The 18339-nt window shown below is 26.1% G+C and overlaps 1 protein-coding gene across 2 annotated transcripts; it reads left to right on the forward strand.

Moving 5' to 3' along the window:
* Window positions 1–1704: 1704 nt before the first annotated feature.
* LOC132923390 (transmembrane protein 165) lies at window positions 1705–15670 on the forward strand. 2 transcript variants are annotated; one of them, XM_060987364.1, is made up of 6 exons: window positions 1705–2750; window positions 5117–5292; window positions 14404–14523; window positions 14907–15071; window positions 15130–15235; window positions 15303–15670. In XM_060987364.1, exons 1-6 carry the CDS (start codon window positions 2426–2428, stop codon window positions 15380–15382), a joined length of 972 nt encoding a protein of 323 aa, XP_060843347.1. In that variant the 5' UTR covers window positions 1705–2425; the 3' UTR covers window positions 15383–15670. The 2 variants fall into 2 exon arrangements, with proteins under 2 accessions (XP_060843347.1, XP_060843348.1); XM_060987365.1 differs by lacking the exon at window positions 14404–14523 and having other exon boundaries at window positions 1707–2750.
* The last annotated feature ends 2669 nt before the right edge of the window (window positions 15671–18339 follow it).

Here is an 18339-nt window from a genome sequence, read left to right on the forward strand (position 1 = left end):
TTTACTGCTAGAACTTTGAACAAAAATTCATTCAAACCAGGATTAATTTCCCAATTCTCTGTAGTTTTTTGCAAAGTTCTAACAGATGGCAAACTCCAGGATTTCCGAAGAAATCTATAAACTTTAGGACCCATAAAATGTATCATGAGTGCAAACTGTTTTGTCTCATAAGAAAACCTATGCCCACGGGGATCTTGCAATGTTAGTTTGGACTGTACTTTAACAAAATTAGCAAAACCTTTATTTAGAAACTTGTCGCACATTAAATGAAAATACTCTAATGTTGAAGACTTTTTTTCTTGGTCAGAACAATGCTTTTTAAGTGCACAATATTTTTTATGAAGATCATTATATTTATTCTTTTGGATAATTAGCAGTTTGTTAAGTTTTACCTTTCGTGGTGTGTTCCTGGACAAATCTTTATGTGTTTGTGTTGTACACGTTGAAGTGTTCCCTGATGAATAAGTTAATGATCTTGATGTAGAGCTTTTAGGAGTTGAACAAAATATGTCAGATATATTTGACCAATTGATTGACGATAGAGATTCACTATTAATGTCAGCAGAATAGGCCATTGTTCCTGAAGTACTAGGAATGGACTCCTCAGGGATTGTTTCTAAACAATCAGTTTGTTTCAACTCCACATCAGACCAGCTAAATACAGAAGGCACAGCGTTATTATTCAACCGACCATTACTGTTGAAATCTGTTTTGACAAAGTGCTCTGAGCATAGTCTATAAGTAGGTTTACAAATGTTTGGACTCTTTTCTGTTAGATCAGGACGACGGCAAAGTTCAACCCACTTATAAAATCTAAAACATTATACAATTATATATAACAAAATTGTTAGATTAATAAATTATTAATATTTAATTAATTATAATATTTACCTTTCGCTATCCTTTGGAAATCTATGAAAAGTAACATTTGATAAGGATCCATACTTATTCGAACACACTAGACACTTTACAACCATTTTGAAGTGAAAATCAAACACAAAATTTGTAAAACAAAACTTAGTCGGTTTGTAAAACAATAAAAAAATTGCGTACCGGTGTGGCGATGTTACAATTTACGGTGACGCCGTGACGGGAACCAACCCAACCCCGCGCAGATACCCCGCCTACGTCTTGGAACCATTTTCATAATATCGGTAACATTGTGTCTAACATCATGTTGGTTTACGGAACCAATTCCTTGTTCAGACTTCAGATCATAGGGAACCAATTCAGCGATCAGCTGATCGAGTTTCGTTTCTATATTGTTCTAGGATAATAGGTACACACTAAACTTGACGTATAATAATATAATTGTTATTGTGATGTATCCAAATTATTATACAATAGTTATGCAAATGTCAATGCCAAATAGCATACAAATATACCATTGTACTTAACCGTTTAAAACCGTGAGACAGAAAAAGATAAAAATAAAAATGTGTAATTGTGTAAACAATAAATATTACACAAAATATGTTATAATTACAAATATTATACAACATGGTATATACTGTAACAGTTAACGTCGATATCACACCGTATTAAAAATTAATATTATTACACGTCATTATACAGCGTGTAGACGACCCGCGACCGTTGCTTTCTTCTTGATTTACCCACACTGCTCGGAAATCGGAATGCCTACAATCTATATCACTCGCACCGCACGAGTACGATAACGTTGTATGAAATCACCATGTTATAATAATAAATTAATATAATAATATAATATATTTTAGTTCAACAGTTGTAGTGTTGTACAGACGTCGTGGTAACTGGTAGTGTGTCGTACTGCCGTTCACGTGAAAGCCTAACGCCCAGACCGAACTACGCACCACGGCGCGCTCTCGCACCGACCGCAGCTAACGCCAATCATCATTGTCGTTGTCCGGCAACCGCTGTAACGCACGCCGCTCTTGGCTCTATCGCTGTTAACACTTTACGTAACCCCTAACCGCCTGGTCGTAGTGTCGTCGTCGTCGTCGTCGTTGGGCCTGCCGAATGCCGAACGTTCGTTAATTACGGTGATGGCGCGTCAATTGTTGGACGTGTCGTGTTAAGCACGTATAATTTCACTTGTGTTCTTTCGCCGTACATTATTTTTTGTTTGAAATATAACTCTGTTTTACTCATCATCATAAATCATAATATTACTATTAGGTACTGTCAGTAACGTTGCTTTAATTTTAATTACCAAGTACCTACATAATACATACCAGTAAAATATATTTTATTTTGTACCGCCTGCTTTGAGTTAGTTTTTTCACTCGGTTTCCAAAACTCGAATAGTACCTATACTATTCTAACTATGTGAAATTGGTGTGCCGTCAACTGTTGACATATGTGCTCGATCCGTGTTTGGGTATATTAATTATTGTAACTTATTGACTGTGTTGGTGAAATTTCATACCAAACGGCAAACACAATGTTTGCAAAAGTTAGTGTGCTGTTAGTGGTCCTAATAGCCGCGACCACAACCAGTTCGCTCCCAGTGGATGAAAATGATGATCTACTGCCTACAATGGTACCAGACAATAGTGATACGTTGACTTCTGAGCAGACAACGAAACATACACCTACCGTTTCTTTGGGATTAGTACATGCCTTTGTTGCATCACTTTCTGTGATAGTTGTCTCAGAGTTGGGCGACAAGACATTTTTCATTGCTGCTATTATGGCCATGCGACATTCAAGAATTACTGTGTTCACTGGTGCCATATCTGCTCTTGCACTTATGACAGTCTTATCAGGTAATACTACATTTTTTTATTTTATATCTTAAAATAATTCTAAGTACCTACTTCATTAGATTTTATACATGAAAATATAAAATGTATTTATTTACATAAACTGATTCATAGCCCTTGCATTGTATTGCCTGATTGGTATTTAGTTACCTGCTAATCAGTAACTACTAATCACTAAAGATTATTGCGCAATACTAGTGTAATTAGCATTAGACTAAATTAATTTTATATTTTAGTTTTTTTTTTTTTTAATATTCTTGAGTTTTCCTTAAAAGTTGTAAAATTAATTGTTTTTTACATTTATCTGTATAATAGGTAGTACCGTAGTATTATGTACCCACATAAATCACCTTTATTAATTTATTTTATGAGATAGGTAAGTATAGGCACAACTAAAATTCAAATATTGAGTATTTTTAAATTATGTAATGTTAACAAAATTTCTATAATTACTTATTAGGTAATTTACCTAAATATGTATTATAACATATTAACATCCTATAATAAAAATGAAGTAAACACATATTTTTGTGTATTTAATATATTATTATTTTAGTTAATAAAATATTCAATAGCTCCTCAAGCCACCTCAAGAATTTTTTTTTAAATCTAAATTTTTAATAATTGTTTAAAGGAAACTAAACATTATGTCTAGAATTCTATTTAATTACTAATTTACAATATTTTTCATTTGAATGTAAAATTGGACTTCTTAAATGATTTACCTAAGTACAGGGCTGGATTAGCCTGGCGAGTTACCGAGTAAAACCTGATGGACCGGTTTTGAGTGTTTAGTTGTATTTTTTTTTTATTATAGTGATAAATTAATACTTACATTAGTAGAAAATACAATTGAATTGAATTATTTAAACTATACAGTAGCTTCAGCTGTAGTCAAACGTTTAAAATTCTTAAGCTCGGTAGGCTGATACCTTGCTAATCCAGTGCTGTGTATAGTACCTTCCTAGTCTTAATAATAAAATAAATATAATTTAATGGACCTGGATTTCTAACTTCTATAAAATGTAATTTCAATCATAACTCATAAAATACTTTATCTGATCTTTTATTTTTAAATGAGTGTATAGTATAATAATAGATATGTACCTATAAATAATCTTATTATTTAAAATTTAAATATCGACATCCGCCAGGGGTGTTACAAATATGTACCTACTAATGCTCAAAACATGTCATTTTTGTCAATATGATATAAGTGGAATGCAAGCTAAAAATAAAATTAAATACACTTATTGCACCCTCCTTGTTGTGCCACTGTTATTAGTTTTAGAAATTGGTATAGCTCGTTCAGAATAAAGATTTTTATCTCTACAAAATTTTTAATAATTTTAGTTATAGGTTAGGCCATTAGGTGGTACTTATTTGTTGTTTTAATTTTTTTTTTTTAAATCCATAAATTAAATAGGTACCTACTATAAAAGAGGTATTAAAATAAAAAAATTGAATAATTCAATGCAAATTTTTATATTTTTTCTTGAACTAATGATAAAACTTTAGGTACTTTTTACAGAATTTTTTGTTTTAAACAATTTTTATTATATAGAGTAGGTACCTACTTCTTTTTTATTGCCTAGTAGCAATTGTTTTTAAATAGGCAATTAAAATTTCTGTTATTAAATAATGAAAGGATATAATAACATAACTATTAAAAAGTTTTTGTTATCTATGTATCTAAAATTGTTGTAATATTTGTATAGTGTACAATTAATACTGCAGTAACAACAAATATATAGGTACTATATTTACCTATTACTATTGAATGCATATTGATATACTAATATAAATCCAATGCTATTACTCTTTGTTAGTAACTATGTTGAAATGCTAACATTGAAAGTTTTGACATATTCAATTGTTTATATGGTTTTGTTATTCAATGGCATACAGTATTTAGGAATGAAACTGTTTATGTAATAATTGTACATTATGTATAGGGTGATTCACCAAGCCTGTTCAATCCTTTTATCCTTAAAAGATGCATTTATTTAAATTCTGAATTTTGGAATCAAGTGTACTTACGTAAAATTAATATTTTGATTTTAATATAAACATCTATTTTTATAATGAGAACAGTTTTTAAAGTAAGTAACTAACCTATTTATATTTTTGAAAATTTTGATGTATTTAAAATCTAAATATTCTAAACTAAAATTCATATAAATAATTTCTCAGTTATTATATTTATTATTTTAACTATTAAGGATAATACAATGGATAATATAATGATTTTACATATAAAAAGGAGGTGAGCATGCTTGATGAATAGTACCCTGTATAATACAAAATATTTTCAAATATTTTAGGTTAGATACTCTGTTGAAGAAAATTATATTTTATTGATTTTGCAGTTTTATTTGGATATGCAGCAACAGTTATACCTCGTGCATACACATACTATATATCAACAGCTTTATTTGCTGTGTTTGGACTTAAAATGCTAAGAGAAGGGTTCAAAATGTCTCCTAATGAAGGACAAGATGAACTTGAAGAAGTACAAGCAAATTTACGACGCAAAGATGATGAGGTAATAATTAATTTTTATTTATAAATAAGCAGAAAGCTTTAATTTGGCAAACAACTTTATTTTTTTGTGTATGTTATTTTAAAATCTAGTATGTGTTAATGAAAGTGGTGCTATATAAAATATAATGCTTGGTAACTTAATTTTTAACCAATAATATAATAATATTATAGTTCTATTAAATGTATACTAAAGTTAAATTAGTTATATCATACACACAATAAAAAAAATTAAATCAACTTTGTTAAATTTAAATAAAAAATTAAGAACTCGTTCTGCTCTATAGTAGGTCTTAAGTATATCTCGTCATTGAGTGGGTTATGATGATGGATGTGTTAAATTTTAATTCAATGACAAATCATTGTATACTAAAAATTATTCTGGGCTTAAATGGTTTTGTCAACCAATATTTCTCTAGTCAGGACTGATATATTGTATAATTGTCAGTCATTCATTCTCTAATTATTAATATTAGTAGAAAAGTAATGATATGTAAAAATTACGTATGATATTATTTTAATATTATTAACTTATAACTAGAGCTGTGACTTTAATGCACTAAAAAACCTTAAAAAATGTATTTAAAATGTTAAAAAAATGCAATAAAATATGCACTTAAAATGCAAAAAATGCCAAAAACTATAGAATAAAATGCACTTAAAATGGTTATTAATTTAACTTTTATATTTATATTAATATTAGTATATTAAATGCATAAAAATTTATTTATTTAATTAAAAAAAAAAAAAAAATTATTAAAAAGTTGATTTAATTTGAATTTTGATTTTGAAGTTGATTGATTCTTTAATAATGCTATTTACCTAAAACATTTTTTTAAAAGGTTTTCAAAAATGTTAATTGACAGAATTTAATTAAAAATACCCAAAAAGGAAAATATGACCTAATAAGGCAAAAAAATTAAAAATGTCAAAAAATGCAAAATAAAAGTTTCATAAATTAATTTGTTGTTACATAATTCAAATTATGTACTTACAAAGCTACATTTCACAACCACAAAAAAATTGCACTTTCCTACAAAGTCACAGCTCTACTTATATAACTTATGAGTTGGTTGATAAAACCCTAGATAAAACTATTAAGTTGATATTGGAATATGTATACCACATATAGCTATATGATGGCATAGTGTGAATATGTTTATAACATCTATATAATAACCATAAAATTTGAATATTTTGTTGTGTGTAGTTAATGTACGTATATAATTGCAAAATAAATCCCTTAAAATAATATTTGTTAAATTACAAAAGATAACTATAATAGTTATTTTTTTATTCCAAATTTCATCAAAATAATGTTTAGAATATAGTGATATAAATTGTTGGTAAAAATTTTATCTGTGGATATACATTTTTTAATAAATAAAGATCAAACTATTTATTTGTAGGCAAAAGTAAAAATAATAACTATCAATAACACTTTAGAATGAAAAATATATTATCTATAGTCACTAATTTTGTTTTCTAATAACACTGTAAATTGTTATACTACTTTTCTACTTTGTATATAGTTAGATAATATGGAATAATTATTAATACATTCAATTTAAAATATTTAAAAGTTATTATCAAAAAATTGTTTGTACAATACATTTTAACTTAAGTATTAAAATAGGTTAAATATGAAGTACCATACCGTTGGTGTGCTATATAAAATCAATAGAACCTTTTTATCAGTACTTTGGTACTGCAGCAGTATACGAGCTTTTAACTTTTAACTCAAAATTGTTTAATCAAATTATATAACAGTCAACATTTTAATACACTTATTTACAATTAAACTTAAATTAGAGTACTTTATTTTGTGTATGATCTATCCACATCTGAAACCTATCTGTCGTCTGACTTTTTTTACTATCCATAAATATTTTTCTATTTATAATTTTCTTTAATAAGTTCATTTATAAAACTTAGTAACTAAAAAAAATTAAGCTCTCCTATCAAATTAATCTATTTTTATAGTATCACTTGTACTTATTCTGTATAAAAAATTTAATTTATTCATCAGTATGAATATAATTCTTTTATCAATGCCACTATTAATATCATAAAATGCATTTTAACATTATATAATATGTAAATCAACTCTAATTTTACTTATTAGTTAAGACTTTAAGAATATTAAGTACTATATTTATTTATGTTATATTATTGAGTACTTTAGAGAGTTAATTGCGATGAAACTCAACATAAAAATATTTTAATATATATTTATACTTAAGCATTAAAAGAATAGGTATATAAATTGTAATACACAAAATTATACACAAGTAAATAATGCAAATTTCTGCTAATTGTTCTAATTGCTTTTAGCCTGTGCTGATTACCTTTATTATTTGTGTAAACATCTGTATTATCTTTGCTTAGCTTACTTTTCATTTATATGCCATTTCTAGTTAAATTAAAAATAAATAATGATTATCAAATTAAATGTGTTTGTTTCACAGATATATAGTATATATTAGATGCCCGACTCCTATATTCCATTATATGATCATTTTTTGAAGTCAAATAAGATGGAAAATGTTTACAATTTTTTTTTTTATGATAATGTAATTACAAATTTAAAAATTCGAAATTTTAAGTCTGGTGGTCGACATTTAGGAGAATTTAGGTTTTTAGGAGGAAATTTGTTTAATGAGCTAAAAAAAGAGTCTAAACTCTAAAGAACAATTATTTATTGTTTCTCCATAATATTAATAATAATAATCTAATATTCTAATAATACACGAGAAAAAGTAAAAAAAAAAATCATATTTTGTTCGATAATGCCTTTTTAAGTTTGAAATTGAAAGCGTATTTTAGCATAATAAACACACGCACTTGCCTTTAATGTCATTAAAAAAACTCCAACTTCCATTCCTGGTTAAAACGATAAATTTTGTATTTTTTATTTGCATTCATTTTATTAGGTATTGTAAAAATTTTAAATTCTAAATAAATTCGGTAAAATTGAAAATATACGGAACATACAATACATGTTGCACGTGACTAATTGACAATCAAATTATAACTTATAACTGACAATAATAAAGTATTCCGACTATCACAATGACCAATAATGGTAGATTTCTAGAATACAATATATATCAATTTGCATTATCTGATTATTTAGTATGCAATCGACTGATAATGGTAAAATTAATTTTTATTACGATCGACCTACATTCCTAGAAAGATTGACCAGGCGATCGCGATTGACTGTTTGGTGACCCCTGCAGTCTATAGTCTACAATCTACATTTAATTTAAATACTATTTTAGCTTAAGGTTAAGTTTCAAGTTTCAATTTTTAAACTTTCAACAATCATTTATTATAATTTTATTAATTATCATTAAGATTATTAAAATTTATTTGTAAACATTACCCAACGTACATTATGACAGTTTGCTTCAAGTAAGGGTGCCGGTCACCAAGTCGGGCATCTATATACAGTATATAGTCTATACTCTATGTATCATTGACTGATTGACTACTATAAAATCAATGTCTATAGTATACATCTGTGGTTTGCCTTTAATGCTTCATATTTTTTCCTTTGCCTTTTATTTTTGTTTGTATTCTCTAATTATGAAATATTTGATACATAGGTACATCTAAATTAATATACTCTATTAATCTCTAAATGTACCTATACGTATTCAAATGTTTATTTTTTTTTTTTGCTATTTATACTACTTATTATTTTAGTATCTGATTAAAAACTAAACATTCTTTGAGGATAGGATTACTAACTACCGAGGTTTCACTTTAATGGTTAAGATTTGGAAAATGTAACATATTGTCCTTACTCCTTAGCCATCTAAAGTTAATATCATTAAAGAAACAGAAAATGTTTAAATCTAAAAATAGTTTTTTTATTAAATAATTATATTACATAATATAATTTGAATAATTTTGGTTCTATAACACTACATTTAATAAAACAGGAAAGGGAGGCAATGTCCGTTTTTAAAGAGGTCGTAATAAATAACTTGAAATATACGTGCATTCAAGCCTTATTGTAGTTGACTATAAGTGTGTGTGCACAGTCACACAGATATTAAACGCATATAACTTGCATGCACATGGGCGTTTGTGTATGGTATGTTACTATTCCGTTGTCGTACGTTTATTATTATTAAAAAAAAAATATATATTTACCTTTGTCCCGTCCTGTGAAAGTAGTCAGGATTTTGGATTGACTGCGGGGGATGCCGATAAAAAGGTGGAAATGGGTAACCGCTGTATAGTATATTAGTATGTGTCTTGCATAAGCATATTAATCTATGACTGCGCGTCCCCATCCCTTTAGTTGTAAAATGCCAACATTTTTAGAAAGAGATAGCCCATATCTGTTCATACGATTGAACCTGAAGTGTATGCAATCTTTTTTAACAATGTTGGCTCCCCGAACCTCTTTATTATCACTCCGTTTCTTTATACATCTATGATACCTTGTCATTGAGTAAATCACTATACATATAGTAAATTGTATGTTTTAAATTTGAATTCAATGATAAATCATTGCATATGAAAAACGATATTGAATAAAGATAGTCTGTTAGCCTATATTACTAAGCTTATTTTACGATACATATATTTATATTGATATTTAAATAATTAATTTTACTATTAGTAATTCAGTAGATTGAATTAATTTTTGCCAAAATCATTGTATTTTCAATTTCCTGAGCAATTTCCATTATGTGTATAAAATATAATAATAATATACATATACCTACGTTAAGTTTCAAGAACACACAAATTATATTTTTAAATTATAACAAAAGAACTATAAAATCGTTATTCTTCGTTTAAATATGTACATCATTTTGTCAAAATTTGAATTTAAAATGTCTAAAATTAAATTTTATAAAAAACTGGTTTTGCGTAAAAATGTTCATTAATTTTTTTCCCCAGTTTTTTGTTGTTGAAAAGTTTGCATTTTGTATTCTGAGCGGAGAAATGATAAAGGTCTTTACTTATACCAGAACCTATATTACTAAGTTCATTTTATTTTATATTTATATAGTTATATTAAAGTAATTAATTTTACTATTTTTAATCCGGTAGGTTGAAATAAGTTTTTACCGAAAACATAGTATTTTTAAATGTCATTGTGTGTAAAAAAGTATAATAATAAACAAAAGTCTCAAACCTTCAATAATAATATTCTTAAAGTACAAAAAAAAAAAAAAAATAATAAATTGTTATTCTTCGTTTAAATATTAAATGTCTATAAAAATAAATTATGTTTATACATTTTTAAATTATTTGGTTTTAGTATTATTATTATTATTATTATTATTGAGTTATGAAGAACTTTGTATTATATTTTCAAACTCCATAATGAAGTATAAAACGATTTATCGACATTTATTAAAATAAAAAATGTTTATAAAAAGAGTATTTTTAAAATTATTACCATCAGTGGTAGATTCAAGGAGGGGGCCAGGGGCTTGCCACCCTCATTGACAGTTATATTATATTTGTAAGACCTAACACCAAATCTTAAATATTATTTTACAAAATTATATGATATACATATAATAATATTTTTAATTTTGCCCCCCTTCTCCCCCCCCCCAAAAAAAAAAGAAAAATTTTAAATCCTCCATTGTAAACCATGATAATTTTGAAAAGTATTTAGAATATTATTTTCATATTTCTCTCCCCTAAATACCGACTATATTCAAACTGCTACTAAAAACTATCTTTAAAATTCTAAAACGAAACATTTTTACCTAAAGGTGGTGACTGATAATAGATTTAAAAATCTCATTGTAAAATTACAAACATTCGTTGCTTTGTGCACCGCTCAGAATATAAAACTCATAATTTTATATAATATAATGAAGAAAATGGTAAAAAATTTAAAAATAAATTAGTTTTGAAAAATTATTTTTATGTCATGATTTTAATTTCATGTCTTATCACACTTTACGTGGGAGTAGAAAAAGAAAAAATATGAAAAGAATAATAATGTTGAATGAGCGTTAAAAGAAGGGTTTGTGAAAGTCTAAAATAAAGATGCTCGCGTCAAAAAACTGAAGAATTGGCAGATAAAATGAGGTAGGTTAACTTCATGGCGACAGAAGTGGTGTAGTTCCACCGGTGGAATAAAAGAGAAAACTATTCTTACTTAAAAAAAAACTCTTGGAGAATAATAAGTTGAGGCACTTATTTTAATATAAACATATGAGTACTAGCAGTATATTGACAGAATAGTCGAAACTCGAAAGTAACAAAACACAAACAAAAATAACAATTCTATATGTATAGGTAGTGTATATCATAAAAATTAAAGAAGATTATTTACGACGCCGTTATTTAAATAATAAATAATAATATGTAATATTATGTTAAATGAAAATAGCTAGATAAAGTTAAAGATTAATTCATTTTTTTCGTTTTTCTCTACTTTACCTATAGGCTATAAGGTTTATTGGGCTATAACTATAAGACTCACTTTGTGCTGGTCTCAAAACTAGTTTTATAAGCAGCAGCGTCCACTGTATCGTTAATTTTATAATAGGTATATTTACTCTACAACCAAAATTAAGCGAGTTCTACTCAGACTGCGTAAATGCGTTTTGTCTATTTTGCGTGTGGGCTAGAGAGAGAAAACAAACAGTGTGTTACATCCTCTTAACTATAAAATTAAAGTTCTGAAAATCTTCATGGCACTTCTCTTAGCCAATGTAAATCTAACAAGACCGCAAACAACAAAATTCGCTCTCTAGTTTCAGAGATCTATCTCACTAAATGAAAATAAAAATAAAATGCATTATACATATATATTGCATACAATTAATACATTTCTAAATGATTAAAATCAAGAAAGTTTACATGCCGATCTCTGACTTGGGAATCGTTTTTTTTTGGCAAAAATTTGAATAATTTCTGGTTCTAACATTTTTTCAGATTTATTTAAGTTTTTGCATTAACTTTTAATTTTCAATATTTAATACAGAATTTAAATTGTTAAAAGGGGTTCATGAATGCCTTGCTCCTGTTCTTCCTTACTATGTAACTGTTTCTGCCCATCATATCAAATAATCCATTTATCAACAAAGACTACCAAAACAAATTTTAATTCATCATTCTGAAGTAAACTTCATGATAAATTCAGTAATATTTTCAATCATAATACTATGTTTTATGTATGTTGAACAAATTACCAAATATTGGTATTTCTGATACTTCTTAGATATGTTTTGGCGCTAGATATTAAGTAATGACTGTTTGCAATCCCGTAAAAAGGGTACTTTCATGGGCAAATTACATAATATAATGTAATATACGTCCTGGTACATAATATAAAATCTGTTCTTAGTTTTTTTTTTTTTTTTTAAGTCTTAATAGCTTATATTAATTTGTTTTTGCCTATTTTGCCAATTATAAATTATTTTATTTTTTTATGTACAAGTAAGAGGGTTAAAAATTGTGTTGAGATTTGTGTAAAATGACTTATAATAACCTTAATTTTTACTAAATTGTATAATTGTATACTCCTTTAAACAGATAAAAATATTAGATTGTTTTCAGTATGTTTATTATGTGAGATGAATAATGCATTTATTTTTAAATTTTCAAAATTATTTCGCTTTAAAATTAAAATATTTAGAAAAACTAATGAATGAACACAGATATTGTTTTATATGCAAGTTCTGTATTGGATTAATTTACTATTCATTAAAAAAATTAAAATTTTTCCAATTGTTATACTAATGTTGACTATAAATTTATTAGGTAGGTATATTATACCTATATAAGTTACTCACATATCACTTAAAGCAGGCATGTTAAACGTAAAGTATTAATAAAGCCTAAATATATTGAAAAGAATACATAGCTGGCTGCACAATAAACATTTCATACAATTTTATAATAATTGTCACCGGGAAAGTGTATTAAGTATATTACGCCTAATATATATACCTGTATATATTTCTCTTTTACATAGTTAAGACACAAAATAAAACTTAATTTATATTTTTTTTCTTTATTTACTCTTAATTTTCCAGAAATCTTGATTATGAGCCACACGTTTCACATGATTTATTTAAAGGATTATTTTACAGATCCTTGTCATGCTATAAATAATACTAACTATTTCCATTTCAACAGTGTCATAATTTAATTGATATGAAAATAATTATGAAAGATAAATAGATATATTATTATAAAGCTATTTTCATTAAAAAGTTGAAATATCATTCTCAATAAAACAAGATAAGAAATTTAAATTAATTTTCATTATCACATCATTAAAAGACTGATTGTATGAAAATAAGCCTATTTATCTTAAAATTGTATGTTTGCAATCCCCTTAGAAATAATTTTCTAGTGTAGCATAATAGTTTATTAAGTGTAAAACTGTGAATTGTTACAACATTCATAACAAGATTTGTAATATGTCTATTATTATCTCCATTAGTTTGACAAAGAAGATAAGGTAATGAGTGTTAGCTTCTTTAAAGTATATAACATATAATTGATGGCCATTTTCATTAATGGCGTAGCTGTGTCTAATTTTAAAATTATAACCATAATTATATATATATGACCTAAATGCTTGTATTAATTATTGTCTGTATTGGATTCAAATTAATTAATTTTGCTTCCATAATCGGTAAATTAATACAAATATTTGGTCTATGGTTCTAATATTGGGTAATTTTATTATTATTTTTAATTATTTCGATTATAATATAAATGTGTTACTATTATCACATTATATTGATTCTGAGCTGAGCTTGGTTTAACAAAAAAATGTTAAACAACATTTTATTAAAGTTATTCCTAATTTTTTCTTTTAAAAAAAAAAATATTGGTAAATTTTAAAAATGTGTCATTGGAAAACTATAAATTGCCTTGCTCTATTCAGAATCCACAAATAATCTATATTGATAAACAATAATAATAATTTTAGTATTAAATATTTTAATTTTAAACTGTATTTATTATTTGCTGTAGTCTTCAAATTATTAATTAATATTTTAGGTTAATTCATTTTTTTTTTTTTTCATTTTGGCATTTTTTTAACATTATCCTTCTACACTTCTTTGGGCTGTTTATTATTTGGGAATAAATTATTAAATACCTAAAGAACAAGAAGAATAATAAAGATGCATCACCAGTCACCGAGAAAGATGATAAATCGCCCGCGGTTATGCCATCCGTGGTTGAAACTATCAACGTGACTGTTGATAATAGTACTGACTTAAAGGTAAGAATAACTGAATAAAATACCTACAATACAGTAAAATATGATTACAAAATCTGCTAGATCTCCTAAATTATGCATTACGATTTACACTGTAATAAACAATAGCAAATAAATAAAGATGTAGGTATATTTTGTTTTGTTTTTAAAATCATTGCAGCATGAACTATTTCCCCAGCAAAATAACCGCTCGTAGATTTTCAATGGCTTTTTAATTAGGTATAATTTATATTTCACTTAAATGATTAACTTTAGTAATAATTATTACCTAATCGCAATTTCTCTAAAGTACTCAAGTGAAATATAATGTAATCTGAAATTATTATATTCACAATTATAGAATTAAATAAATTCTATGTTTTGTGCTAACATTGACTTTGATACAGGATGCAGACATAGAACAACAAGCTCCAAAAAGATGTCGATTACGATTCGGCAGTAAGAGTTTGTTGATTGTGTCAAAAACTCTGATTCAAGCTTTTACAATGACATTCCTCGCAGAATGGGGTGACCGTAGTCAATTAGCCACTATAATTTTAGCAGCTAGAGAAGTATAAAATATTAAAACTAAATTTATATTTTGATTTTTAATTGTTAAATGATTTTTAGGATGCTTATGGTGTTGCACTTGGGGGAGTCTTAGGACATTCTTTATGTACAGGACTAGCCGTTATTGGCGGTCGTTTCATTGCTCAAAAAATATCTGTTAGAACTGGTAAGTTTTTAATATAAAAATAAATAAGAACATAATATAATAAATAATGTATTTGTATTTTTAATAGTTACTATTGTGGGTGGTGTTGTATTTATAATGTTCGCTGTGACTGCATTAATGTTTGATCCGAATGAAGGAGAAACGTAGCCATGAGAATGTCACAACAACTATTAAGGCCATTGCAAATGCTCCAGTATCAGAGCTCAGCATACTTAGTTCGTCTGTGATATTTATATTTCACTACTGTTATTTTAGTGTATGCTTTCACTCAAGTGTAAAATTCAATAATATTTGTTAATTTTTGTATTATTGATTTATTTATGTTTGTTATATTTGTATAAATAAAGTATTATTAATGAGATTTGCCATAAGGTATAACAATGTATAGTATATAATATAAAGATTGATGATAATAAAATTGATATATTTGCCTAAGTACTTTTGTCAATTATTTAATTATTTTTGATTATATTTTAATAGTTTTAATTATCTAACTATGTATGATAAGTATCATACAAATAAATTATAGTTTGTTTGAATATGCATCATGCATCATATTATTTTTATTTTTAAATTAAATGAATTTTATCTGTATAATATAATATTTATTTTTAATTATAAAAAACATAATATAATACTAATTATTATTACTTTTTATTTGTCATACAATAACTGTTACATATTATTCAGTTGTATGTTTAAGTCCATTTTCTTAGTATCCATGAACCTAAATCGAAAAGTATACTGTTAATAATATTGATATAGTGATGCAAGGCTATGTTGAAATTATTTGTGCATAGAATTATTTCATTATATAGTGTTGGTTCATAAAAATTATAGTTTATTTAATAACTAATTTTTTTTGATAATATAAGACTTCTTTAATTGTAAAAATTAACAGTATATACACGTCATACATATAAATTTTGTTCTCCAGTTAGTAAAGTATTTTTAGTTCAAATGATTGGAAGATTGTCATTGTCAATTTTGGAATAGGTATACAGTTCTTATTAGCACTCTTGATTTCCATGTCATTTCATAGCATTCCTAAATCCTAAATGTTTTCTCTATTTCAAGAGTCCAACTTGAGACTTGCAGGCAGATTCTGACTAATGTTTTTGAACCAGCCTACCAAGCTATTTAATGTTTTGAAAATAATATATTAGTTTTCATTATTCTTAATTTATTAATTTCTTATTAAAAAGAAATAATAAAATACAAGGTGTTTCTTTTAGTGTTTTTCATAATAACTAATAATAGTCAGATTTATATCCGTTACGTATTCTGTATTTTTGAAAATCCGTTCACCATAGGCATATACAATTTTTTAACAGAGCTTCAGCTTGAAGTCATCAAGTCGTCGAGCTCATAACAAATAATTATTTCAAGGTACCTAGATTCTAGAATTTTATACCATGTTGCCAGAAAAATCTTTTCCAAATCTTAAGAAATGTGCACATGAAATGATTATAATACTTAATAAAAGTTATTAATTCCAAAATTAAATTTTGTGATACATTAATATACAAGTTCTTGTGATACAGATTAAATCATAATAATCATATATTCATGTACACTTTGATGAATTACATATTAATTATTATGTAGGTAAAATATAAATAAACTTTGCTTTATAAAACATTTAAATTATATGTTACGTTTGTTTTACTTAGAATTTTGAGGTAAATACAGGGTGTCCTGTAAGGATTTACTCACTGCAATATCTCCTGAAATAATAGAAATATCATAATTGTGATTTTTTAATAAGATTTACAAGGACAAGAACTACAAATATTTCATATATTAATTTATTTAAATGTTTTGGTAAAAATGTTAAAAAATATAATTTTTTATTTAATTATTTTCAAAAAAATTGAAGGTATCCATTTTGTAAAGTTCATTTTTCTGAAAATATTGACGTTTCAACATTTTAATTTCATTAATATCTTAATTTTTAATATTTTTTCTAGTTTTGAGAAGCCAGCCAGTTAGTTTACTGGCCATAACATGGGCCACATATTTGATACAATGATACCACTATTGTATTAATTAATTTGCAGTTTTTTTCTCCGACATTTACCCATCTGTACACAATTAAAAATATAATTATAGGTAGTGTTTAGACTAAATTGTATTAAGGTTAGTCACATTTAAATGTAATGGACTTGTTTAAATTAATCCTAGATCTAACTTGGTCAAAGGTTGAATAACAGTGGCCCAAGTTGGACTAAATAAGTTAAACGTAATTTACAGAAATTTATGCAGGATTATAATTTATAATAATTTATTATATAGAGTAGTAAATTTAACACACATCCAAACATATTTTTGATTATCAATTTGTATGTAAAACGTCTCAATCAATGAGTATTAATGTAAGTTTTTGGACCTTTTCAAAACGATAGATATTAAACATAAAATGAAATAATAAAAACTAATACTTTCTTTTAAAATTTGATGCTGCGACACTAATAAAGTTATTTAAAATATTTCTAAGATAACAACAGAACTCTTGTATTACATTAATTAATTGAGAAGAGATTGTTATGGAGGTAATACTAAAAGATAATATTTTTGTCCAAAGTTAAACACACGCCCCAAATTGGCGGCCAGTTTGACGGTATACACAACAGTACTGGAGTCTTGAATTACACATTACTCAAACAAAATAACATGCAAATTTGCACTCAAACTATTTGTTGTTACATTGTTCTCAATAACCATTGGCATTAGTACTTATTTTGTATTCATATTTTACTTATAATTAATAATGCAATATGTGAGAGCTATTTACAACATTTTAGACAAAAATGTTAATAGATAACCACCCAGTTATGATAAACTAAATGTTATGAGAAATTGTGAATTCTTGTTAGAAATTATACAGTGGGTAGTTAGGATATTGCATATATTTTAGCTGATGATGATAACTTTTTTAGGATTTGTGAATATCTATTTATTAACTTTATTTTATTAATAACATGAAAGACATTAATTTAGGTAGAATATGTGTAACAAAATGAAAAACTAGTATTAACAAACTAACTAGTAATATTTAGTCATAACAAATATACTTAATAAAGTGATGGAATTTTTAGTATTAT

This window comes from Rhopalosiphum padi, chromosome 2, assembly GCF_020882245.1.
Source record: "Rhopalosiphum padi isolate XX-2018 chromosome 2, ASM2088224v1, whole genome shotgun sequence".
NCBI lineage: Eukaryota > Metazoa > Arthropoda > Insecta > Hemiptera > Aphididae > Rhopalosiphum > Rhopalosiphum padi.